Consider the following 27,867-nt stretch of genomic DNA (forward strand, 5'->3'; position numbering starts at 1 on the left):
AGCACTTCTGTGACTTCACAAGGTTGGCTGCGTTTACACCCAAGGAGCTGTCCATTGTCCTTACCTTTGCTCATCTGAAAACCCAGTGAGCAGGCAGCCTTAGATGTTTAAATTCCCACGGCCTCCCTGTCCTGGAAGGGACACTCTGACCCTGCCCGCAGCCCCCATATGCTTCAATATTCTGGTCTGTCTACCTCCCCACCCTCTCTTATCCCTTCCCTCTGAAGTCCATTACAAAAATGTTAAACTTCTACTCTGTAGGCAAACAAGTGGGAGCCACCAAAGAGTCGTGGGCAGAGCAGGGGCTCACATCACTCTGGGGGGTGTGTGTGGGGTAGACCGGAGGATGGGCAGAGTGAGGGGCAAGGAGGCCAGGGAGAGACGACTGCAAGAATCCTGCTGAGGAATGCAGGGCAGTCACAGGGGTAGGGCCCTTGCAGTGTCTGCGGCTCCTCGGGTTGCTTGTATTTCACAGCCTGAGACGACTCCCTGTGTCTTCAGGGAGCCATCAATCCTGAGCCTTGGTCTTGCCCCCAGTTCATGCCAGCACCAGGCAGGAAGAGATAAGCCACCCAGTTTCTCCCACAGGCGTCTGGCCAGGGCCTCTCAGTGATCGCTTCCCTCTCCATAAAGCGCTGGGAAGACTTCCAGACCGCTTCCACTCCCTCAGCCCCACTTGCTCCGGGAAGACCCGCCTGGTAATTCCAAGCATTTGGAGAGGAGCCCCGCCTACCTGGGGAGAGGGAGCCCTCCCCCACCTGCTGTAGGGCACGCACAAGGAGGCCAGGGAGCCTGCTGATTTTTCTTTTGCTTTGGCTCATTTTCCTCCTGGAGCAGCGGGCTCATCTTCTGCATTTTTAATAGCTGAGCATATTTAGCATTCAACACACACGTGTGGGTTGATAAGGCCCAAAGAGAAGGCAACAAGCCATCCAGGGGAGGAAATCCTCCTCCTACCTCCTCTCTGCCTCCTGCCCACCACAGCCTACATCCGTGGGTCTCAGTTCCCCATCAGTTCACCAGGCCAGACCAGGGTAGCTGAAGTGACAGCAGCTGGGAGTGTCAGACTGGCTGACTGGTCACTGTGCCAGGGTCTGGTCCCATGGCTGAGCAGGGGGACTCATAAGTAAAGGCTGAAATGCCCATCGTAGCTCAAAAAAGCCAAACAGCCATAACTCTTTCTTGATTCTTACGTGGGGACTGAGTCTTCTTGCCCACCTCCCTCCACTGCCATCAACTACATAGATGTCAACACTGTGGGATGGTGGTCAGGTACCCCCTGACCTCTGGCTCCCACAGGGGTGGTCCCCACTGTCAGGACAGTGAACCAGTGGAAGGGGCCTCTGAGAGGCTGAGTGCAAGGCTGGGGATGCTGGGCAGCCTGTGAGTGCTGTCAGGCAGTTTTGCAGGGGACAAACCTGGTAACATGGCAATGCTCTCTCTGTTTTCCCCTTTCTTCTTCCTTTTTTTTTTTGAGACAGTCTCGCTCTGTCACCCACGCTGGAGTACAGTGGTGTGATCTTGGCTCACTGCAACCTCTGCCTCCTAGGTTCAAGCGATTCTCTTGCCTCAGCCCCCAAGTAGCTGGGATTACAGGTGCCCGCTACTACACTTGGCTAATTTTTGTATTTTTAGTAGGGACAGGGTTTTGCCATGTTGGCCAGGCTGGTCTTGAACTCCTGACTTCAGGTGATCCACCCGCCTCGGCCTCCCGTGTTGGAATTACAGGCGTGAGCCACCACGCCAGCCTCCCCCTTTCTTGTAATGCAATTATTTTTTTAACCTACTCAGCCACATAAAGGAGAAAATAACGAAACCACAGACCATTTAACCTTGTGCTGGAATGCCAGGAGGTCAGCCTGAACTCTACAGTAGTGTTTTCATTGCTGTACATGTGAATTTGAGCTATTTGGAAAGGGTGGCCCTAACCTGCTGTTAAATCTAATCTAAGGGCCACGATCCAGCATGGGTTGGCACTGCTTATGCTTTCTTGGCCAGTAGGGGACGATACAGAGTTCACTTGGAGCAATGGAACAGAACTTGGGCAGGGAGTTCTCTGCACTGCATGATGCAGGTCTTCCAGGTCTGTTTCCACCACAGACCCAGCAGCACCAGGCCAAGGGGAGAAAGGAGCTGGAATTTAGCAACTCCTGATGGGAGCGTTACATTTAAAGAGATTAGAGGAGCCCAATTAACACACCATTGAATTGAAAAAACCAGAGGGTCCCACCCAGGGTCAGTGGCCTATGTGTCTAGATCCAGCAGCCACTAACCACTTCAGGCTACTAAGCATTTAAAATGTGGCTACTGTGGGGGCCAGGCACTGTGGCTCACACCTATAATCCCAGCACTTCGGGAGGCTGAGTTGGGTGGATCCCTTGAGCTCAGGAAATCGCGATGGTGAAACCCTAACTCTACAAAAACACAAAAATTAGCCAGGCACAGTAGTGTGTGCCTGTCGTCCCAGCTACCTGGGAGGTTGAGGTGGGAGGATCACTTGAGCCCAGGAGGTTGAGGCTGCAGTAAGCTGAGATCGCACCACTGTACTCCAGCCCCAGCCTGGGTGAGAGTGAGACCCTGTCTCCAAAAAAAAAAAAAAGATAAGAAAAAAAGTGGCTACTGTGGCTGAGGAATGGGATTTTAAATTTCATTTAAGCTGAGTTCATTGAAATTGAAGAACAGATACTTGATTCAGTTATTAGAAAATGTTTAAGTCTATTTAGAACAACTTGGGTGTCAATCTATTTTATAATCTCTCATTTTTATGAAATCTAAAAATGGGTCAAATATTTCTGATGAAAATTTAGTGTCCAAACTGAGATGTGCTGTAAGTGTAATAAAACACATACAGGATTTTGAAGACTTATGAAAAGAAAATAATGTAATCTATCTCATTGGTTATATGTTGAAATGATAGTATTTTGAATATATTAGGTTAAAGAAAATAGTCATGTGTCACTTCATGACGGGGCTATGTTCTAAGAAATGCAATGATAGGTGATTTTGTCATGCTAACATTGTAGAGTGAACTAACACAAACCCCTGCACAGTGGCCTGGGCGACAGAGCTATACCCTGTCTCAAAAAAAAAAAAAAAAAAAAAAAAAAAGGTGAGCAGTTCCACTTTTCCAATGGATCACCCTCTTCTTGCCGGTCTGGGCAGGATTCTGTCCTGTCAGGTATAAAAGGTGCTTGAACCTAAGCTGTATGGTACAGCCGCTTGTTCCTAGATTACAAACCTGTACACCATGTGACTGTACTGAATACTGTAGGCAATTATAATATAAGGGTAAGTATTTGTGTGTCTAAACATATCTAAATATAGAAAAGCTACAGTAAAAATATGGTATAATCATCTTATGGGACTGCTGTTGACTAAAACGCTGTTATGCGGCACATAACTTTTTTTTGTTTTTTCTTTGAGGTGGACTCTCACTTGCTTTGTTGCCCAGGCTGGAGCGCAGTGCCAGGATCTTGGCTCACTGCAACCTCTGCCTCCCAGGTTCAAGCAAGTCTCCTGCCTCAGCCTCCCGTGTAGCTGAGATTACAGGCATGCGCCACCATGCCTGGTTATTTTTTTTTGTATTTTTAGTAGATATGGGTTCCACCATGTTGGCTAGGCTGGTCTCGAACTCTTGACCTCAAGTGATCCATCTGCTTTGGCTTCCCAAAGTGTTGGGATTACAGGCATGAGCCACCATGCCTGGCCAATGACTATTATTAAAAATTAACTTCATGGCTGGGCATGGTGGCTCACGCCTGTAATCCCAGCATTTTGGGAGTCCAAGGCAGACGGATCACGAGGAGTTCAAGACCAAGCTGGCCAAGATGGTGAAACCCCGTCTCTAGTGAAAACACAAAAATTAGCCGGGTGTGGTGGTGGGCACATGTAATCCCAGCTACTCAGGAGGATGAGGCAGGAGAATAGCTTGAACCTGGGTGACAGAGGTTGCAGTGAGCTGAGATCACGCCACTGCACTCCAATCTGGGTGACAGAGCAGGACTCTGACTCAAAAAAAAAAAAATTAATTTCACCTGTTTCTTTTGTACTTTTTTCCAATGTGGCTGCTTGAAAATATAAAATTAACATGTGTGTCACACATTATATTTCTATTGGATAGTGCTAGTCTAAACAATTCTAGACAAAAGGTCAGCCATCTCCAGGAATGGAAATCTTAGAAGCCCTTTCAATGGTCACATCCATTTCATTCAATTCGACAAATATTTACTGACACGAGTACCATGCTTGTTGAGTTGGTGAGAGGTTTCCATACAGGAGGCCCTGCAGTAACTACTGGGCAGGAGGAAGACACGAAGTGGAGTCTATGGCCGACCAGAGAAAGTGTCACACGTGAGGTAAAAATTAAGTGTTCTGGGGATTAAAAGAAAGGCGATAGCATATCAGGTTGTTGGCAAGGAGGAAGTGACTGAGGAAAGGGCATTGAGAGAAGGTAGCCAGTGACACGGGCAATAAGAATGGTAACGATTATGGCCAGGAGAGAAGGGGACTGAATGCTGTGGAAACACCGGGCTTAGCAGACCCAGCGCCCTCAGACTCCTCTTTCCCTGTCACAATCCTGCATGGCACCACCCTTGGCCTCTGTTCTGCTTCTTCTCACACCATATATCTCCCTGGCAGGCCCATCTGTACCCACAGCTTCCATGCCCACGTCTACACTGATGACTCTATAGTCCTGGCCCATACCTATCTCTTGACCCCTGGTTCCAATCATTCAATGCCCACTCACATTTCTTTTTTTTTTTTTGAGACGTGTAGATATTTCTTAGATGCTTCAAAATCCACTGACTTCCCAGCTGAACTCATCCTTCCTTTCCCTCCCTCAACTCTGGCCCTTACTGTCCTTCCCTTGAGGAAGTGGCAGGACCACAACTCAGCTGTCCTAATGCCTTCGCTTGTACTCCAGCCCTACATATGACCAGCCCCAAAGTCCTGTGGAGTTTTCCCTCCTTAATATTTATCTCACCCAGCCCCTCCGTACACACCACTGCCTGGATCCAGGCTGCCACCGCGCCTCGCCTGGGTGACACAACGTCCTCACCGTTCTTGCTGCTTCCTGTGTGACCCCCCCGCCCCCGAGCCATCCTTTTACGTAGCTGTCAAGGTGACCAGACTACATTAGAAAACTGCTCCTTTAACACCTCTTTGCAATTTCCAGGGTGAAGTCCAAATTCCTGAACTTAACACATACAGCAGAACTTCATAATCTGGGCCTCACTCCTTTACTCAGTTTCATATCCTGCCTCTCCCCACATGCAAATACTTTTACACATTCTGTTCCCTTTGCCTAGGACACCCTTCCAACTCTTTTAGTTAGAATTTTTTTTTTTTTTGGTGGTAAAATAGACATAACATTAAAAATTTACCATTCTAATCCCATTCTCTTTGTCTACCTCCTTCCTACTATTTGTCCTTCGAATTTAGCGGAAGTGACCTTTTTTTTTTTTTTGAGACAGAGTCTTGCTCTGTTGCCCAGGCTGGAGTGCAGTGGTGCAATGTTGGCTCACTGCAACCTCTGCCTCCAGGGTTCAAGCGATTCTCCTGCCTCATCCTCCAGAGTAGCTGGGATTACAGGCACACACCACCACACCCAGATAATTTTTGAATTTTTAGTAGAGACAGGGTTTCACCATGTTGGTCAGGCTGTTCTTGAACTCCTGACCTTGTGATCCATCTGCCTCGGCTTCCCAAAGTGCTGGGATTACAGGTGTGAGCCACCATGCCTGGCGAGAAGTGACCTCTTTTGAAAAACCCTTTCTGAGTCCTCAGCCGGGGTTAGGTGCCCTTCTCCTTTGCTACCGACCTCATAGTCCTTATCACTTTGTACTGTGTTAGCTTATGTTTCTATTTACAGACTCCCTAAGACAATGTCTGTGTCTTAACTTTGTATCCCCAGGGCTGCAGTGTACGGTTGTATAGGTTATGCACTGTGAGAGGATGCCTGGCTAAGGAAATAAGCAGGGGATGAAGGCCATTAGTCAACTGTCCACCTGGTACAGGCCTGCATCCAGACTGTTTTCTAAATTGCACAAAGGTGCTTGTGTGACACCAGTGGGCCCTGTGTATCCCCCGTGCTTGTTATAGAGTTGGCACACATAGTATTACAATAGGTGCTCATTAAATGTTGAGTAAAGATGGATGGATGTTCCAGGCAAAGGTACCAGGGGTAGAGATGGGGGGAAATCTGCCCTAATAGGGTGGTATTGGATACTCAGTATTGACTTAGGGGGGTTGCAGCTAGTTTGTAGAGGGTCCCTTATGTTGGGCTGAGGGACTAACTCTTTAATTCAGGAGGCAGTGAGGAACCTTGTGAATTTTTGATAGGACTGTGATATAGAATTTCAAGATATTCAGGCTTGAAAATGAGACTCAGAGAAGTAAAGTGACTTGTTCAAGGACACACAGAAAGTTAGAGGCAGGGCCCAGACTTGAATTTGATTTTCTTACTCCTAGCTCACTACAGGTCTGGGGAACTGCAGTCTGGGGAGCTGCATTCTGGGATACCTCTCAGAACTGAGGCTGAGCCCTCTAAGGCTCAAAGCCAAATCATCCCAGCCTTGGAGACTCTATCTCTTCCCTGACACATGTTCCTGGACGTGGTGGGTAGATGGATGACAGCCAGGCAGATGGGAGGTGAGGACAGTTAGGAGACCGCTACAGTCCATGGTTTGGCCTTATTCATGGTGCACCACTTGTTCTGTCCTCAGAATATTTACCGACTTGAAGGCACGGCAAATTGCCCATGCCTTTCTCTTTTTCCCACAGGTGAACACTCGAGTCTTTTCACTACGAGCTCTCTCTCCTTACAAATCTCTTGGTTGCTCATCTCTGGACCTGGGCTAGTTTCTTCAGATTCTTTCTTTCTTTCTTTTTTTTTTTTGAGACAGAGTCTTGCCCTGTTGCCCAGGCTGGAGTGTAATGGAGCAATCTTGGCTCACTGCAACCTCCACCTCCCAGGTTCAAGCAATTCTCCTGCCTTAGCCTCCTGAGTAGCTGGGATTACAGGTGCGTGCCACCATGCCTGGCTAATTTTTTGTATCTTCAGTAGAGACGAGGTTTCACCATGTTGGCCAGGCTGGTCTTGAACTCCTGACCTTGTGATCTGCCCATCTCGGCCTCCCAAAGTGCTGGGATTACAGATGTGAGCCACTGAGCCCAGCCAGATTCTTTCAAAACCACTTTTTGCCCCTAGCTGAAGGGGACTTGACTGTGGCAGGTCTTACGAAGTGTGTGTTGAGTTGGACTGGATTGAGTGTGGACAATGATTTGAACCAATGGTCTCCCTGAAGGTTTGCCTTTTGGGCGAGTGCTTTTTGGTGCCATGGGGCTACATGAGACCTCTCATTTGCTCTTTTACAAGGAGAGTTCATTGATGATCTTCCCCGAGCTCCCTGGGTCTCCTCCTGGCTTATGTGCTCCTTCCCTGGCTTTCCTTATTTTGTTTCTCTGTAGCTCATTTCTAGACTCTGAATAAATTATTTGATCATTTTTATCTTCACTCTGAGTCTGAAGAGCCACTTCTCTAATTTTTTTTTAGAGAGATTTGACTTGCCAATCTTTATCCCAGGATGGAAGTGCTGTCCTTTGGTACACATGATAATATAGTAATAATAACGATGACATTATGCTAAATTATTTATTGAATATATACTATGATCCAGATACTGTGCCTGCTGCTTTATAAAGATTAGCTCACTTAATCCTCACAACAATCCCATGGAATAGAGCTATTATTGGCCCCACTTTACAGATGAGGAAATGGAAGCACAGTAAGATCAAATAACTTGCCCAAGGTCACCCAGCTGAAATTTGTGCCCAGGCCAGTGACTCCAGAGCTTGTGGTTACATCGGGACACCACGCAGCCCCAGTAAATAAACTCTCAGGCACATTCTCAGGTCACAGATAAGACGGATTGCAGGTTAGTGACTGGGAGACTCACATCGCCGGTGGGCGGGCAACCACCACTCTCGGGCTGAGTCTTCCCTAATCAGCTACAGCCTCCTGCAGGATGGACTCGGAATCCCAACAACCCAAGGAGAACAAAGCTTGCCCATGAGGCCCAGCTGCATGGCAGGTAACTCCTCCATAGCCATGCCTACACCTTTCCACTCCATCACAAGAGGCTCTGTAATTGATCTGACATAATTAGCTCTTTACTAAGTCATCATAATTTCCAGTGTGCAGTGACAAACCCATTGATGGATGATTTTACTCTACAGCTTGCCTAGGTAAGAACTTAAGTGCAATTAACTGTCATCAATTAATGGAACACTTTTTTTCTTTAAATACATAAATTAGATGGACTCCACACTTATCCCTTCTCTGTCTTCTCAAGGCTTGAAAGATAAGCATAGAGGTGCTGTCAGAAGCCAGTTCCTTAAGTACTCCAAGCTGGGTGCCAACAGCATTTGAAGATACTCATCTTCCTTGTTTTAAGTTTGGTTTCCTAGCTGTCTTTTCCACAGGCAATCTTTTCTGACTTTTTAGTAAGGGCTGAGATAACAAAATGAATTAAAAGCCTCATATTTTTTTTTTCTTTTTTTGAGACAAGAGTCTCACTTTGTCATCCAGGCTGGAGCGCAGTGGCGCAATCTCGGCTCACTGCAACCTCTGCCTCCCAGGTTGAAGCAACTCTCCTGCTTGCCTCAGCCTCCCGAGTAGCTGGGATTACAGGCATGTAACACTACGCCCAGCTAATTTTTATATTTTTAGTAGAGATGGGGTTTCACCACGTTGGTCAGGCTGGTCTTGAACTCCTGACCTCAAGTGATCTGCCCACCTCAGCCTCTCAAAGTGCTGGGATTACAGGCACGAGCCACCACACCTGGCCAAAAGCCTCTGATTTTTCACAGCCCACTCCACCAAAGGGGTGACCTTCTACTTGGCTTTCCTCTCTTTCTCCCGTGGTCAGCTCCCAATTACTTGCCTCTGCTGGTGGCTATTCCACTATTCCACAGGACCTGGAACCCAGTGTTGGGGGTAGGGCTGTGACCTTGCTCCACACCAGGCAGACTGTCAGTGCTTTTGATTTTATACCAGAGCTTCTCTTTACTGGGGTGGAAAATTGAGAGGTGGCAGCAGAACTGAGAAATATTTCCCTGTTACCCTTTTCTTAGACATAACTTGGCTCAACTCTCAAGAGAATAAAAAAAATCCCCTGTCAGGCATACGGTATATATATATATATATACATATTTGAGACAGAGTTTTGCTGTCACCCAGGCTGGAGTGCAGTGGCGTGATCTCGGCTCACCACAACTCCGCCTCCCGGGTTCAAGCAATTCTTCTGCTTCAGCCCCCTGAGTAGCTGGGATTACAGGTGCGTGCCACCACATCTGGCTAATTTTTGTATTTTTAGTAGAGACAGGGTTTCACCATGTTGGCCAGGCTGGTTTCAAACTCCCGACCTCAGGTGATCTACCCGCCTCAGCCTCCCAAAGTGCTGGGATTACAGGCGTGAGCGTGGCCCATATGGTATTCTTAAGGTCCCACATGCCCTCTAATATTTAGGTTTATCTTTCCATCATTTTGGGTTTCTGTCCCTTCATTCCTCAGTCCCTCAAATTCCTGCATGTGACGCCTAGGAACAAAGCCAGAGAGTAAATACTGTTTCCCCATGGTGACAGGAACAGCAGGGGGGACAGACAGCAGCTGGCTGCCAGCCAGCTGACTCACCATGGTTTATCCCTTGATCCTTTCGCAGGAAAGACTGTGTGCTGTTTGCTGCTGGAGGTAAGTAGATTGTCTTTGGGCGTTTTGAATGGCTTTGAGGTGCTGCTGGCAGAGTGATGGCCGCTGAGACAGGCTTTTGTTTTCACCTGTACTAGTGATGTCCTGGGATTGGAGGCTGGAGACACTGGAGAGGGAGAAGGTCTACACATTGAACCGTGTCTTCTCTCTACAGGGGCAGAAAGTAGAGAACTCAGCACAGCATCTGTAGCAGGTGAGGCTCTCACACACTCACATACACTCAAACACACAACAGGCGGAGAGAAGTGCTTTCCCTGCAGCATTGGCATTCCTGAAGCCTAGGTTCTGATGAGACGATTTGTCTTGACATATGCTCCTATTCCACCAGCTAGCAATAATTATGTTCTGGGTTTCTGTATCAAATGGCATGCTCAACTAACATCAAGGTTCTCATGGGAGGCATTTACCAGGCCATCTTTCTGCAAAACCACTTCCACAGGAGTAGCAGAGGGACACCAGGTCTCACCTGAACAGTGGGATAACCACACATAGCCAAAGCAATTCCTAGACAGCTACACAGAGGCCACAGGTCCATCAGGGCAGTGGACAGGGCAGGACTCTTAACAAACAGGAAACTCGCGAACCTGACAATCTGCAGGAGCACTAAAGTAAGAGGGACCAGCAGGCTTGAATCGAAGGGACTTTGCAAGCGAGGAAGTGGCCCAGCAGCTGTCCCGGGACTGAGAGGACAGTGTCGAGACACCCCTGCTATGGCCTCCTCAGGGTCCACAGAGGTTCAGGGCCACATGCAGGAGGATGTCAACGCTTGAGGCAGAATCTGCAATGTGGGGCATGGACTTGGGCCTGCGAGCACAACTTCCTGAGGTTCTACAGAGAATACCAGAGCTCTGGGCAGAGATGCCTCACTTGTTCACATTCTGTTAGCCACTGTGCTTTCGACTGAATGGGCAGGATGAGGATACTGACCAGGACAGCAGATGCATGAAGTAAAGTTCTAGTGTGCACCCACTATAGGGTTCTCAATCGTTTTAGAGTAACAGCTCTGATAAAAATTTAAGACCCCAGAAAACGCACTTTTACACCTGCCCAAAAACTTTGTACATGATTACAGGAAGGAATCCCAAACCCTAAAAAAGACAAAGCTTCCTGAAACCCTAAGTCCTCTCTGGATATCTTATGTCTCACATATAATTACTGCTTAATTAACATGTGTTGAATAAATAAATGAAATTATAACAGATCTCCTGAACTAGATATCACAGATCTGAAAATCTGGCTGAATTTGATAATGCAAAATGTGACAGGCAGAGATGACAGATCATTCTCTCTCCAGCCCAAAGCTGAGCCTAGGCTTCTCTCATTAGGGCACCTTTCCTGGTTGCTTTTGCAGGCACCCTGACCTGGGAGATGCAAGCCTCCCACCTGTGGCCAGCTGCGACAGGATTCTGGGGTTTCTCTGTGCTCCCTTGTACCAGTGGGTTGCCAGGCTGTCTCAAAGCAGACTGAATTTAGTCTTCTGATGCAATAGGAATTAGGAGGAAGCAGATTTTTGAGGATCATCCAATTGCTGGGTTTTTTTGCTTGACCAGTGCTCATATGCTGCCTACACAGAATAAATTTACAGGGTGCTTTTTCCTCATTGAATCAGAGTAGACCTTTGCATACAGCTTAGTTCTCAGAAGCCATCCTGTTGAAGCTTTTGAAAACAAAGAGCTAGTTCTGGGGCCTCTGTTTTGAGGGCTGGGAGCCAGGAGACCTGGGCTCCCACTCCAACCACATATACACAGTATTAGGCTCATGGCCTTCAGTTTACCACTTAAACTTCCTTGGTTCCTGTGTCTTTATCTGTGAAAGAAGTGGGTCCCTAGATGGCTTCAAAGCCTCCTTCCACTCAATCGGCATAAATACAAGGGATACTTATACCTGTTCCTTCCCTTCTCATCCCTCATGATTCCTGGATGTCAGAGCAGTAATAACAGCCAAAATATTGAACAATTTAACTCAGGCAAGATCTTCCTTGGAGGAATTCATCCTTTGTAAAATTGTACTGGCTTTTACAACCCCTGTGAGACAGGCAGGAAGCAGCCAGGGGTCTCCACCCTCCTCACGGCTGACTGGCCAAAGGAGACCCAGAGAGGTGAAGTGATTGCCGAGGTAAGGTGATTGCCAATGTCAGGGCTACTCAAGAATCAGCGTGCCTCTGCACTGAGTACATGGGCCTACCTGCCTCTCAGGAAGGCAGGAAACTAGGTGAATAAAATTCGAAGCCAGGAAATTAGAAAATGCAGAACTTAGAATCACTGAAGGTTAGAACTGGATCTTAGAAGTCAACTAGTATGATCTTTCTGATAGATGAGGTTATCAGTTGCCAGCCTTCAGGTTAAAGCTAGTTAGCGACAATCCTGAGACTAGAACCAAGTCTCCTAACTTCAAGTCTATCGAATTTCTGCCTCTCAGAAATGTCTTGTTTAGCAATTTCTTTTTCGGCAGAGGCTTCCAATATGAAAATAAGATTTTGATTTTTACCATTACTGCTTTAGATTTTTCTGCAGTCTTCATTCACTCCTTTGCTATCACTTACTCAAAGCTGGTGGTGGGTGGGTGTGGGATTTACAGAAATATTTCTTGGTTTAGGTGGGGAGATAAACCTGAATAATGAAGATACATTTTACTTTGCTAAACTAAGGGTTAAAAATTATGCAAGTAAACAAAGATAAATCACAAGGAAGGGTGCCACGAAGGACAAAATAAATGGGCCAGGCCAGTGATTCTACAATCACCTTCTAAAAGAATTCTCGTTAGTGGTCCTGGCTGACACATTCTGCTGCTAAATTTACAGAAAAAAAATTTTTTTTTGAGACAGAAAAAAAACTCTGTCATCCAGGCTAGAGTGCTGTGGCACGATCATGGCTTAGTGCAGCCTCTGCCTTCTAGGTTCAAGCGATCCTCCAAACTCAGCCTTCTGAGTAGCTGGGACTACAGGCGTGTGCCACCATACCCGGCTAATTAATATTATCTTTTGAGACAGTCTTGCTCTGTGGCCCAGGCTGGAGTGCAGTGGCAGGATCTCATCTCACTGCAACCTCCACCTCAAGCGATTCTCTTGAGCCTGGGAGAATCAAGGCTGAAGATTCTCAAGATCTCAGTCTCCCAAGTAGCTGGGATTATAGGCATGCACCATCATGCCTGGCTAATTTTTATATTTTTAGTAGAGATAGGGTTTCATCATGTTGGCCAGGCTAGTCTTGAACTCCTGGCCTCAAGTGATTTGCCTGTCTCGGTCTTCCAAAGTGCTGGGATTATAGGCATGAGCCACTGCGCCTGGCCCTGGTTAATTATTAATTAAAACTTTTTTTTTTTTGGTAAGGCCAGGCATGGTGGCTCATGCCTATAATCCCGGCACTTTGGCTGACCAAGGTGGGTGGATTGCTTGAGCCTGGGAGGTGGAGGCTACAGCAAGTTGTGATTGTACCACAGCACTCCAGCCTGGGCAACAGAGCAAGACTCTCTCTGAAAACATTTCTTTTTTTTTTTTTGCAGAGACAAAGTCTCTCTATGTTGCCAGGCTGGTCTTGAACTCCTGGGCTCAAGAGATCCTCTTGCCTTGGCCTCGCAAAGTGTTGGGATTACAGGTGAGCTACCACATCTGGCCCACAAAACAACTGTATCAGTGGATAAGCTTTTTTCTTGGTTTCATATTTTATTTTATTTTTTGAGACAGTCTGGCTCTGTTGTCCAGGCTAGAGTCCAGTGGCGTGATCTTGGCTCACTGCAACCTCCATCTCCAGGTTCAAGCAATTCTCCTGCCTCAGCCTCCTGACTAGCTGGGATTACAGGTGCGCACCACCACGCCTGGCTTATTTTTGTATTTTTAGTAGAGACAGGGTTTCACCATGTTAGCCAGGCTGGTTTCAAACTCCCGACCTCAAGTGATCCACCCGCTGGGATTACAGGCGTGAGCCACCATGCCTGGTTTCATATTTTAGATTCAGAAACTTGCCTTAAATTGTCAATTGAAAGAACAAGTTGCAATGAAGGAATATTAATTAAAACCTGAAGGCAGCCCTTTGCCCTTAATATAAGTTTTTTTGGTTGTTTGATGTGTGATTTTGTATTGTAATAAATAGGTGAAAGCAGTATTTCCTACTTGTGAAACTGAATTAAATCAGAAGGGCTCTCACAACCCTTGAGGTATGGGAACAAGCTTGCCCCCTACCAGTGCAGGTAAGAAAGGTCATATAAGAATTTAAAGGCCCAGAGCGGTGGCTCATGCCTGTAATCCCAGCACTTTGGGAGGCCAAGGCGGGTGGATCACCTGAGGCCGGGAGTTTGAGACCAGACAGACCACCAACATGGGGAAACCCTGTCTCTACTAAAAATACAAAATTAGCTGGGCATGGTGGCGCATGCCTGTAATCCCAGCTACTCGGGAGGCTGAGGCAGGGGAATCGCTTAAACCCAGGAGGTGGAGGTTGCAGTGAGCCGAGATCACACCATTGCACTCCAGCCTGGGCAACAAGGGCGAAACTCCGTCTCAAAAAAAAAAAAAAAAAAATTAAAGTGGAGGGACCAATAGAGTCAGTGGTCAGGGGTTCATTCTGGAGGTGAGCTGTAGCTAAGCTTTTGAAAATGCGTAGAACTGATGTCCCAGGTAGGGCAGAGTGAGTGGATTTTACAAAAAGACCTATTCAATCTTTGTCTCTCTAGTCTATGAAGACCTGCCTGTAGTGGACTTACACAGTTTTGTGTTGGTGAGGAGGCGGGTTAGGTTAGTGATAGAAGAAGGCAGGGTCTTATCTCTTGCAAAAAGATGCTGCTGTGCAGGTGAGGTTTCTCTGAGTGAAGCTCTCCTGCTGTACATTACAATCATTCAGATACAAGCCTTCACCCACTTGAGGCTTAATCATGTCTTTCTATGTTTTGATTAAGGGACTGCCTAAGGTAGATCCCTATAATTATTCTAATTCCATTTGCCCTGCCCAGAAGGAATTTGTAGTACATTATATCCCTCACTCGTTGTTAAAATATTTAATACTTAAGCAATTCTAGAGAAAAAGAGCACTTTCCTCTAAATTTTCTTAGTCTTTGTTAATGCATATAGCTTTATTAACAAAACTGCAATCAATGGATATTTTGGACTATTCTTTGTCAACTAACATTCTACGTACACATACCAAATTCCCACAAACTTGCTATTTTAAACTGTTAGGTAATATTCAATCATTAACATGGCGCAGATTATTTAGCTACTCTCTTGCTGTCTACCTACTATTTATCTTTAAAAAAAAAAAAAAACTGATTTGGCTGGGCATGGTGGCTGACACCTGTAATCCCAGCACTTTGGGAGGCCAAGGTGGGTGGATCACAAGGTCAAGAGATCGAGACCATCCGGGCCAACATGGTGAAACCCCGTCTCTACTAAAAATACAAAAATTAGCTGGGCGTGGTGGCGCGTGTCTGTAATCTCAGCTACTCAGGAGGCTGAGGCAGGAGAATTGCTTGAACCCGGGAGGCAGAGGTTGCAGTGAGCCTGGATTACACCACTGCACTCCAGCCTGGCAATAGGGTGAGACTCCGTCTCAAAAAAAAAAAAAAGATTTATTTAAAAAGTGATTCAGAATTATTTCCTTGAGCTATAATTCCCAAAGTGAAAGGCTGCAGCTTCATAGCTCTTGCTACATATTGCTTTCCAGACCATGTGACAGAAAGACCAAACCAATCTATTGTGCTAATACTGAATATAAGCACCACTCACCTGCTGAAGGGAAAACAGAAAATCACTATCAGAACACCTGTGCAGAATTAAGTATTCAATACATCAATAACAACCTCAGTGAATGATCTTGAACCAGCAACCTCTGCTCTCACCCATTCTGTCCTTTGATCAATAGTAATAATAGTTTAAGATTTTTCAGGTGGGTACAGTGGCTCACGCCTGTAATCCCCGTGCTTTGGGAGGCTGAGGTGGGCAGATTGCTTGAGCTCAGGAGTTCAAAACTAGCTGGGTAACACGGTGAAACCCTGCTTCTACAAAAAAAAATTTAAAAAATCTGCCAGGTGTGCGCCTTTAGTCCCAGCTACTTAGGAGGCCGAGGTGGGAGGATCGCTTGAGCCTGGGAGGAGGTCAAGGCTGCAGTGAGCTGAGATTTTTCCACTGCACTCCAGCCTGAGTGACAGAGCGAGACCCTGTCTCCAAAAAAAAAAAAAAAAAAAAAATTTTTTTTTTCTTATGTGCCAGGCACTCTTCTAAACACTGGATTTACCTTATAGCATTTCATTCTTACAATACCTTAAGAGAGGCACGGCCAGGTGTGGTGGCTCACGCTTGTAATTCCAGCACTTTGGGAGGGCCAGGCGGGCGGAACACGAAGTCAGGAGTTCGAGACTAGCCTGACCAACATGGTGAAACCCGGTCTCTACTGAAAATACAGAAATTAGCTGGGTGTGGTGGCAGGCGCTTGTAATCCCAGCTACTCGGAAGGCTGAGGCAGGAGAATCACTTGAACCCGGGAGGCAGAGGCTGCAGTGAGCCGAGATCATGCCACTGCACTCCAGCCTGGGCGACAGAGTGAGACTCCGTCCCCCTGCCCCACCCCAAAAAAAGAAAGGCACTACTAGTTTCTCTTTTCTACAGGTAAGTTTGATTAACAAAGCTGAATCAATGGATATTTTGGACTATTCCTTGTCAACTAACATTATTCTGTATATACATATCAAATTCCCACATACTTGCCATTTTAAACCGTTAGGTAATATTCAATCATTAATGTGCTGTAGATTATTTAGCTATTCTCTTACTGTCGATCCACTAGTTGTCTTTTAAAAAACTGATTTAAAAAGTGATTTAGAATTATTTCCTTGAGGTATAATTCCTGAGGCTCAGAGATACAATGAGTTGCTTAAGGTCACAGAGCTAGAAAACATCAGATCTGGGGATGTTTTCAGAGCCCCTGTCTTAACTCTGGGCTCTACCACCTTGGAATCCTGGAAGATTCTGCTACGGATAGGAGGAGTCTGAAAGAGCCAGCGGGACCTCTCCTTTCCCACTGCCTGTGGGCATTTCAGCAGGGCACCTGACTCCCTTAGGGAGAGGAAGAAACACCTTTTAGGTGTTAGGCAGCTGGCAGGTGCCAGTCAGCAGCTCATACCATTGCCTAAGACCTCAATCACAAAGAGTTGGGGGGCCCCGGTACCAGAGAAATGAAAAGCCAAATTCTTTTACTTTTGTGCATTTCCACCACAGGAAGCCCAGGCCAAGGCCTCAGCAACTGACTGTTTCAAGACCACCTGCTTCCCCACAGCCTGCTTAAACATCCAGGTGCAACTCCAGGGGCAGTCCTGGAGATCAGCCAAGCAGGGAGCTTGCAGACACCAGCTGTCAGCATCCCAAAAATCTGATAGGCGCGGGGAGCCCTGGTGTCTCCAGTTTGCTCCCCTCACTCTCTGAAGATAAAATCCATCAGGTCCTCAGGCAATTCCATTTCAGTAAAAATTCAGAGTGCTCCCTTCCCCATACGCTTATTCATAGAGATATTTTCAGACTTGCAGCATCAGTGTCCTGTATTTAAAACCTTAGCACAGATGCCTCATGAATGGCTGAGCTGGCCGCAAATACTCAAGGTGGCTCCCTGCACCATTTTTAGAAAGAACTTGTTGAGAATTTTCCAATATGGCTTTTAAGGGACCAACCCCCTCCCAATAGACTTTGAGCACCACAGTCGCTTGTGGCCTGCCATGGTTGTGTAAGCACACTTGGACTTAGGCCAGCACCTGGCTTACTCACTTGACAGCATGGAGTCTCCTTCAGCCCCCACTTTTGAGGGCAGGTGCTTGGCAAGTCATTAGCTGGCTTCTATCTTATCAGTGGGTTCAATCTGCTTTCGTAGATGCTGCCTATAAACACCCTGATTTCCAAGAGACCTTCTTCCAAAAGGAAACTGGAGTTGGAGAGAGAGGCAGGGCTGGCACCTTGGCACTGGGAGCCATGCCAGGAGCCAGGCCAGCTGCACTTACAGCCGCTTGGTGAGGTAACGATTCCCCCCAGCTGTGGAAATGGAGACAGACTGCATTTGAGAAACTTGCCCAAAGTCATAAGACTATTAAGTGGAGGAGCCTGGGCTAGAACCTGAGCCTGTGGTCTCATTTGTCACCATCACAGTTAGATACTAAACTTACTGCCACGGTGTAAGGGGGGATACTGAATCAGCCTTGCTCAGCAGAGGAGGAAATGAAGACACAGGAAAGTCAGGTGATAGGACAGGCTGCGAATGCAGACAGAGCTGTGCCAAGCAGTTCCCGTGCCAGGAGTGCTTGTGAGCTTTTCTGGAGTGCCCGTTCCCTTCTCAGACTGCAGTACCTCTTTAAAAGATGGCAGGGCTGAGAAGCCGAGGAGGCGTTCCTTAAGCACAGGTTATACTAGGTCTTCTTTACCCCTCTTCACCTCCTACCCACCGCTGGGCAACATGAACTATCTTGGGCACTAAGTTCTTTTGACAAATATGAGTGTGGGCCTGTGGTCTACGCTGTTCACACCAACGCCAGCTCAGTTCCTAAATCCCTAGGCTCTGGGATGGTTTCTTGGTCATCTGGTCACCCCATGGACATTAATTCAGTTAGGAGGGAAAGCAGGCTTTCTTGAGTACCTACTATATATCAGGCACTGTGTAAGCTGCTTTTCACTCACCAGCTCATCTACCCAACAACCCTACCATGTGGTATGATACCGTTAGTTGCCTTGTTATAGATGGGGAAATTACTATTATTTTTTTTCTTCTTAGATATCAGATGGGGAAATTAAAGCTTAGCAAGATTGTGAAACAAGACCAAGGTCACGCAGACCTCAGCAGCTGGCAGGAAAGCCCAGGCTTGCCCGGCCCCACAGCCAATGCCCTTTCTACCATGCCACCCTGCCTGGGACGTTCCCTTCCCTCCACACTTTAGAAATGCAACTGGGATGATTCTTACAAGGGCATTTCCCATTCCAGAGCTGCTGTGAAGTCATGTAACTTAGGATCCTTTTTAACTTTTCCCCTGTGGTGGCATTCCCCCTTCCTCCTCCTCTTCTATTTGTCATTTATACTAAGGTGAAAATTTCTGGCATCACCACTGTTGGGCAGGATCTGGGGAGTCCCAGGGGCTTTCCAGGGCCCTGAAATACTTCCATCAGCCCCCAGCGATGCCCTCACAAGACACCTAGCCTAGCTAAAAGGAAAAACCACAGAAATAGAATCTGTGGGGAGACAAGCACATGTACACCTTGCCAGCGGTACTTTCAAGGGATTACATTTTTCTGGAGAGCAACCTGGTGACAATAACAGGAACTAAAAAGCATCCATAGCCTTTCATCTGGTAATCTGGTAATGTTAGTCTGGAAAATAGGCCTCCAGGAAATATCCCAAAAGGAAAAAAAAAGTTCAAAGATATTCTCAGCACCGTTTACTACAGTTAAAAAAAAAATACTACAAACAACCTGAATAATCCATAATAAAGCAATTGGTAGGAGACAGGTAAGAGAGTTATCTCAACCTAAGAAAATGTATGCAAAATAGTACACTCACATTCACAAGGAAATTCAAAATGGCACAAATAGTATTTACAGACTAATCATTACTTAAAGAAAAATATTTGAGGCTGGGTGCGGTGGCTCACTCCTGTAATCCCAGCACTTTGGGAGGCCGAGGTGGGCAGATCACTTGAGGTCAGGAGTTTGAGACCAGCCTGGCCAACATGGTGAAACCCCGTGTCTACTAAAAATACAGAAAAATTAGCCAGGTGTGGTGGTGCATGCCTGTAATCCCCGCTACTCGGGAGGTTGAGGTGGGAGGATTGCTTGAACCTGGGAGGCAGAGGTTGCAGTCACCTGAGATCACGCCACTGCACTCTAGCCTGGTGACAGAATGAGACCTCATCTCGAAAAAAAAGAAAAAAAAAGAAAAGCACTTGATAAATACATGATGATGAGGAAAAAAGAGAATGATATAAGATGCATTGCTTAATAGGCTCTGTCTTTGTTAAAGCTGTTTAAGTTCATCCAAGAAGATAAAAACAGAAAACAACAACAACAAAACACTAACATATCCTTAAGCAGAAAACGCGGAGAAGAGAAAGTAGGTGCAAATACAAACGCAGGAAGGAGACAAAAATATGGGTTAAAATGAAACCTATTTCATTCATTCACTCTTTTTTTTCTTAGCATTTCCTTGGCACCTACCATGTGCCAGACACTGGGCTATGAGCCCTGGGTTATTACAGTGATGATACAATAGGTTGCTGTCACTGCTAGACCTTTGTCATCAGAGGGCTTCCTGTGGTCAGGGGACAGCACTCTCCAGATCCTGGCTCACTGCCACAGTTGTCACTCTGAGTGGAGGAGAACGGACGTGGCCCTCAGAAGGCAAGCTGCTGCCCAAAGGACCTGAGTCTGCCGGACTCCACCTGGAGCCAGAGCCACGATCCTCTTCATAACACGAGGCCTTTTATGGCTCTGTCTGCTCCCCACTGTCTGGGCCCAGTGGTAGCAGAGGGGTTGACAAGGACTCCACATGTATGGCACTGAACTTCTCCATCAGAGTAGCCCCCTCCAAAACCACACATACACACCGCACAAGTCACATGCGTTTAAACACAGGAGTCACCACAGCTTTGGTGAAAACTGGGGGCTACCAACTTGCAGATAAGCTGTTGAATTCTACCTTAGGATGACACAGCTGATATCACCCCCAGAGCACTGATGGGACACGTATGGCAGACAGCTGGACCTGGGCACAGGGGAGCCACAGACCCTAGGATCTTGGGGAGAAGATCCACGAGCTGGGATTCCCAATGTTTAAAATACCTGATAGAATGGCTGGGCACGGTGGCTCACACCTGTAATCCCGGCACTTTGGGAGGCTGAGGCGGGTGGACCCCTTGATGTCAGGAGTTCAAGACCAGCCTGGCCCACATGGGAAAACTCTGTCTGTACTAAAAATACAAAAATTAGCCAGGTGTGGTGGCATGTGTCTGTAATCCCAGCTACTTGGGAGGCCGAGGCAGGAGAATCGCTTGAACCTGGGAGATGGAGGTAGCAATGAACCGAGATTGCGACACTGCACTCCAGCCTGAGCGACAGAGTGAGACTCTATCTCAAAAAAAAAAAAAAACCCCAAAAAACAAACCTGCACATGTACCCCTTGAATCTAAAAGCTGAAATTTTAAAATAAATAAATAAAAATACCTGAACAGCTGGACCGAATCTTCCCAACGCTGTCTTGAAGCAGCATCAGTGGCCTTTGCCCTGGTGCCTTGAGCTAAGGCCTCATGGCTTGCCAGGCCCCGTGGAGGGAGGATCCTGGCTGCAGGAGGCAGAGCAGGTGCCAGGCTGCACTTCCACATCAGAGAACACACAGTGCAGCAGCCATTTCTTAACTTTTGGACAGCAGGGCCAGGGGACCCCAAATCTGTGATTTTTTAAAAGGTCCTGAGGTGATTTTCATGCTCCATGAGCTTTGGGAGTCACTGGAAATGCGGACCAAACACTGCTGTCTTTGGAGTCAGAAAGATCTGGGCTCAAATCCCAGCTCTGTCACTCATTAGCTCTGGGACTTGGGGAAATAACTTAACCCCCTGAGCTCCAGTCTCCTTACCTGTAAAATGGGGACAGTAATACCCACATCATGGAGTTAGAACAGGACAGGTGCTCGAGCACACTGAGTCCCTCATCTTAGCGCACATCGCACGCTGTAATTACTGGTTTACTGGTCTAAGTGTCCTGTGCCTGGACACACCTGGAGGGCAGGTGTCCTGTTTACTCTTTTATCTCCATCGTTTAGCACAGGGTTTGCCCTCAAGAGCACTTACTCTATTCACTGTGGAATAAATGGGTGTTGGGAGGATTGATAACATGTGGAAGGTGGCTACCACAGTGCCAACTCATGGGAAGTGCTTAACATAAGTTCCCCTGATACATGACAATGTCCATTAAAAACACACACACAGGTAGTAGCTTTCCTCAGTAGGCAGTTCTCAGCCTTATCCCTGCCCCTGAATTAAATTACTCCACTTACAAGAATCCTATGGGAGCACACTGTTTAAAGACCACAGACTGATAAGAGAGGCCACCACTGCTTTATTTCTATCTGTACCAGTGTCTACTTTCAACAGCACAGGGCCATGGTCTCTTACAAGAGAAGGTGAAAAGTCTCCACTCACTGCTAAGCTCATGGTGTCGCTCAGAGCCACTCACCCCACAGACTGTCGTGGTCCCACAGCAGCCACTAATAACGGAACCATTTCTGTTCTCCTTGGAGTGGCAGTTGGCAGCGGCAAACAGGAAGTTGTCTTGAAGTAGGGTGTGGTTATGCCCTGTCAACATATGCGTACAGAGACACATACTTTTTTTTTTCCTTTCTGGCCCCTTTCTCTCTCCCTTCTTTAGAAGCAAAAGGTCTGAGTTATTTTGGTGAAAACAAACTTTTTACATGATTTAAGATCAACCATCACTACCACACAAACAAAAACCCAGGACAGAAAGGGGCCTAAAGCACAGCAAAGGGTCTATTTTCCTGCCACCAGTCACTCACTTGTGGCATTTAGTTAGGAACTGACTGTGTGTGTGAATGGGTGTGCTTTTTCCCCTTTATTTCTCTGGGCACACAGGAAACAGACCCCTAGCTAGAAACCAGCCAGACATGCTGCCCAGCATCCTAGTGAGCCTGTCAGTCCACCTGTGGGCCAGTCGTCTGCGTTGATTCAGGGCCTGCAGTGTGCACGCACTGGACAAGGACCATCGTGGACAGGAAAGAAGGAAAAAACCAGGGCGCTAGTTTCAAGCAATTTGTACAGTTTAAATAGAAAGGACCCTGAACATGTCTTAACACAAAGTACAAATAAAAACAACAAAGAAACACAATGGCTGAGTAGATAAGTGCACTGAGTAGATAATACACGGACATAAACGTGGGGCGGTGGGATTGACACACCGGGAAAGTTCGTTGCAGCTGGCTTCCCGGTGCTCTGAAAGGTGTGCTAGAAAATTTTCCACTCCACTCCTTCTCAGGCCGGAGGCTGGTGCCTCCAGAAGGGCTGTTCAAAATAGACTGGTCCCCAACCCAGCCTCCTACTCCTGACCTCTTTCTGAGGCAGCTACTCTCCCCGCTCCCCGCCTCAACCCTGTCTCGGCTCCAGCTCCAGCCCACAGACCGAGAGCACTGTCTATGCTAACACTCATCTTGCTAAATGGCTCATGGGCTGCCAGCATGATCTGCCTGCCAGGATCTCTGTTCCGTGACCTGCGCCCAGCCCCACGCCATCCTGTGTGGCCCTCGTGCCCTGCGCTCACACTTACACATCCCAGGGAGGCTGCCTTGCCGTTCGGATAAGGAGGCTGAGCCAGGGACACGCTGGGCAACGCGACTCGTGGTAGTAGATGTTTCCTGGCTCCTGGATGAGGGCCCTGGCCAGTCAGAATGCACCACTTCCCCTTTAAGAGAGCACGCCCAGACGAGATTAGGGAAAGGCAGAAAGAAAAGCCCGGAACAGTCAGGGTTGTATCCTGAATTTGGCAGATGAACTTGGGTATTCCTGAACCGCACACACAAGGTGTGGTCGGAGGCAGCAGGCTCCTCAGAGGAGTATCAGAGTCGGCGCTGTGTGTGCAGGGCTGGGCCTTCCCGCAGCCCCAGAGCTGCTGTCTGTCTGGCCTGGGTCCCGGGTCCCCAGGCAGCCTGAAGACACCTCAGGCCTTCCCACTCCCCCTTCACTCAGGGCCTGTCCATACTGATAGGCAGAGTCCACTTCATTACCTAGCACTATGCCTTAGAGAGAGTAGAGAGGTCATTATAATGATTGGAAAATACTTTTGTGGGTTGTTGGAACTATTGATTTAAGCAGGGAGATTTCATTCATTCTGGATATTTAGAAAGTTTAGTCCCTGATCTTGGCCAAGGACAGTAGATTTGGAGGGGGGAGAATGCCTACCAAAACAATGGTTCACAAAGGCCACACGTTATATGAAATATCCAGAATAGGTAAAACCATAGAGACAGAAAGCAGACTTGTGGTTGTCAGGGGCAGGCTGGGAAAAGAAGGCGGGGGGAGTGACTGCTTAATGGGCACAGGGTCTTCTTTAGGGGTGATGGTTGCACAGCATTGTGAATGTACTCAATACCACCGAATTGTACATTTTAAAATGGTTAATTTTCTGTGATGCAAATTTCACCTCAATTAAAAAAAAAAAAACAGTGGCAAAGTATGTTTTACGCATCTTTATCTTCTACTACGTGGCATCCAACATTTCTTTGTAAAACCTGGTTATTACCTGATGAATATTAAATCAACCTTAGCTAAGGGGTACATGCCTTTTAGTAAAAAAAAAAAATTAAACCTTTAAGATACAAAAGTTTTCCAAGACTCAGAAGTATGACTTTCCTAGAGAATTTTGGACTGTGGGGAGACAGCACTCCCTCACGTCATGCTCACGTGCTTCCTCTCATCACACACAAGCTAGGCAGAGCCTACTAGGCATTAGAGAGATTAGAGAGGGCATTATAAAGACTGCCTACGTAAGATGGTCTCCTGTGGGGACCATCCCTTCAGCCACTTGAAAACATAACCAAAGCCAGAGACAGTGAGTCCCCCGTGGGAGAATTATTCAGGGAGAACATGACTGGACTTCTGGGTTCTTGGCTTCCTTTTCCCCTCTTGTTGAGAGAGTTTCTTCCCAGAATTGAGGAGAATTCATGAGTTTCAGATTGAGAGGGACTTGTGCTGGCTGGCAAAGCAGAACTAGTTTCCACAGTTCCATTTGTTTGGAATGTAGTAGGGGGGTGTCGAGGGGATATAAACTGACCACCCATCTGACCAGCCCTCGTTTTCAGTCATTTGCAGCTTTGGCTGGAGATTGTCTGTTCCCAAGAGTTAGGCTGTGGGCTTTGTTCCCTGATCCCAGGCTAGCAGGTCAAGGGCCCCTAGGCACATTCCCCTCACCCAGGGAACTGTGGAGTAGAGGCCTGCTGGATGTTGCAATGCTTAGAAGAAACACAGATGAAAGGGCAGGCCCCAGGCCTTGGAACCTGAGTCTTTCCAGAGACAAACGTGAGTTGCTTTTCTAGTATCTCTGCAAAGAGTTCCAGGATGACCTGGAGGACAGAGATGGGAACAGCTGCTCTTGGGCCAGCTCTCCCAGAGCAATCTGGACCTTCTAGAGCATTGGCCCCTGCTTCTTGCAGCCCTGCTCTCCCTCATCATCTCAGGTGCTCGTGTAGGCTCTTGGTAGCCTTACACCTGAGGTAGCCTAAGTTCTCAGCAAACATGTGGCTTAGGATAATAAAATGCAATATTTACTCTAGGTTCTGAAGAGCAGCAAGTTTAGAACCGTAACTCTAAATACAAAAACAGGCAGGCTCAATCTAATTTAAAAATGGGCAAAGGGCTGGGCACGGTTGCTCACACCTGTAATCCCAGCACTGTGGGAGGCTGAGGCGGGTGGATCACAAGGTCAGGAGTTCGAGACCAGCCTGGCCAATACGTTGAAACCCCGTCTCTACTAAAAATACAAACATTAGTTGGGTGTGGTGGTGCCCACTAATGACGCCAGTCACCAGTCATTAGGGAAATGCAGATCGAAATCACAGTGAGGTATCATTTCATACCCACTGGGATGGCTGTTAACAAAAAATGAAAATAACAAGTCTTGGTGAGGATGTGGGGAAGTTGGATCCCTCGTGCACTGTTGGTGGGAATGTAAAATGGTACAGCCACTATGAAGAAGAGTATGGCGGTTCCTCAAAGAATTAAAAATGGAGTCAGCACATGATCACACGATCTAGCAATATCACTTCTGGATATATATGCAAAATAATTGGTATCTCAAATGTGGGTATACCCACATTCATAGCAGTATTACTCACAATAGCCAAAAGGTGGAAGCAACCTCAAGTGTCTATCAATGAATAAATAGAGAATCCTATAATGGAATGTGATTCAGCCATAAAAAGGAAATTCTGACACATGCTACAACCTGGACAAACTTAGGGGACACTATGCTAAGTGAAATAATCCAGTCACAAAAAGACAAATAATGTATGATTCCACTTATATGAGGTACTCGAGATAGTCAAATTCATAGACAGAATGGTGGTTGTCAGGGATTGCAAGGGAGGAGGAATGGGGAGTTATTGTTCAATGGGTATAGAGTTTCAGTTTTGCAAGATAAAGAGTTCAGGAGAGGGCTGGAGAGGGCTGGGCGTAGTGGCTCACACCTGTAATCCAAGCATTTTGATAGGGCGAGGCAGGAGGATCCTTTGAGTTCAGGAGATTGAGACCAGCCTGAGTAACATGGCAAAACCCTTTCTCTACAAAAAATACAAAAATTAGCTGCGCGTGGTGGTGTGCACCTGTAGTCCCAGCTACTGGGGAGGCTTAGGTGGAAAGATGGCTTGAACCCAGGAGGCGGAGGTTGCAGTAAGCCGAGATCACTGCACTCCAGCCTGGGTGACAGAGCTAGACCCTGTCTCAAAACAAAAAACAAAAAACAAAAAACAAAGAGCTCAGGAGAGGATGGTGGTGATGGTTGCATAACAATGTGAAGATACTTAATGCCACAGAACTGTACGTTAAAAATTAAGGTGGGTAAATTTCATGTTAAGCATATTTCACCACAATTAATTTTTTAATAAAAAAGTTAAATATAGAATTACCGTATGGACCAAAATTCCACTCCTAGGTATATATCCAAAGGAATTGAAAACAGATACTCACACAAATCCATGTCCACAAATGTTCATAGCTGCTCTATTCATAAGAGCCAAAAAATTGGAAACAACCCAAACGCCCATCTATGGATGAGTGGATAAACAAAAATTGTGCTACATACATACAATAAAAGAATACTCAGCCATAAAAAGGAATGAAGCATGATGCACGCTACAATACAAATGAGTCTCAAAAACATGATGGTAAATGAAAGAAGCCAGACACAAAAGGTCATATATATGTATAGTATAATACCATTTAAATGTAATGTCCAGAATAGGTAAATCCACAGATACGAAAAGCAGATTGGTGATTAACAGGGGCTGTATGTGGTGGGGGAGGGGGAATAACTGCTTAATGGGTATGAGGTTTTATTTTGGAGTGTGATGAAACATTTTGGAACTAGATAGAAGTGGTGGTTGCACAACACTGCCAATGTACTAAATGCCACTGAATTGTTCAGTTTAAAACAGTTAGCTTTATGTTTTGTGAATTTCATCCAAATTTTAAAAAAGCCTGCAGAAAGTACGAGCAAGGATAATCTACAGCAGAACAATTAGTTTCAAGATAACTGAGTTACCTTTAAAACCCTTTCTGAAATCACTTAAAGGAGGTAATTTTTAAATTAAGGTAATTAAGGCAGCCAGCAGGATACAGCAAACAGGCAGTCTAAGACAGCAGTTCCCAAATGCTAATGCTACCAATTTGGGTCCACAAAGAAGTGTTAATTTGTCTTAAACAATGTGATACATAAACACACACATGCATATACATGCACATGTACATACAGATTTTTCTGAGTTTAATGTCCTCCCTACGTTTCTGTGTTAGGATCTCCTTTACGTATTGATAATGAAGATAGATTGGTTGTGGTGCTTTGTTACTCTTTAGGGGGTGTTGTTTTGGTTTTAGTGCCCTAACTTCATAAAATAAAGAAAACCTGAATTCAGGGCCAGGCACAGTGGGTCACGCCTGTAACCCCAGAACTTTGGGAGGCCGGGGCGGCAGATCACTTAAGGTCAGGATTTCAAGACCCACCTGGCCAACATGGTAACCCTACCTTGTCTCTACTAAAAATATAAAAATTAGCCGAGCACGGTGGTGCACACTTGTAATCCCAGATACTCAGGAGGCTGAGGCAGAATCGCTTGAATCGGGAGGTGGAGGTTGTAGTGAGCTGAGATTGTACCACTGCACTCCAGCCTGGGTGACAGAGTGAGACTCCGTCTCAAAACAAACAAAAAAAACCCTCTGAATTCAAACAACTACCACCACCACTACCAATGCCACCACACACAAACACACGCACATGCACACACACGAACACAGGCTCCACTAGCTATTTACAAATGGGACACTGAGGCACAGCTCTTCCTTTTGCCAACCTGATCATTCATCCCTGATAC

At 46.6% G+C, this 27,867-nt stretch overlaps 1 protein-coding gene across 3 annotated transcripts in view; it reads right to left on the bottom strand.

Annotated features, from left to right (window-relative positions):
• Positions 1-27,867, bottom strand: part of ATXN7L1 (ataxin 7 like 1) — a 270,468-nt gene that overhangs the window by 50,319 nt on the left and 192,282 nt on the right. For all 3 annotated transcript variants that reach the window (XM_030825567.1, XM_030825569.1, XM_030825568.1), the window contains exon 4: positions 9,695-9,917. In XM_030825567.1, coding sequence (XP_030681427.1) covers positions 9,695-9,917 — 223 coding nt within the window. The remainder of the gene's footprint in view (positions 1-9,694; positions 9,918-27,867) is intronic.

The sequence above is a fragment of the Nomascus leucogenys genome, chromosome 13 (genome assembly GCF_006542625.1).
Source record: "Nomascus leucogenys isolate Asia chromosome 13, Asia_NLE_v1, whole genome shotgun sequence".
Classification (NCBI taxonomy): domain Eukaryota; kingdom Metazoa; phylum Chordata; class Mammalia; order Primates; family Hylobatidae; genus Nomascus; species Nomascus leucogenys.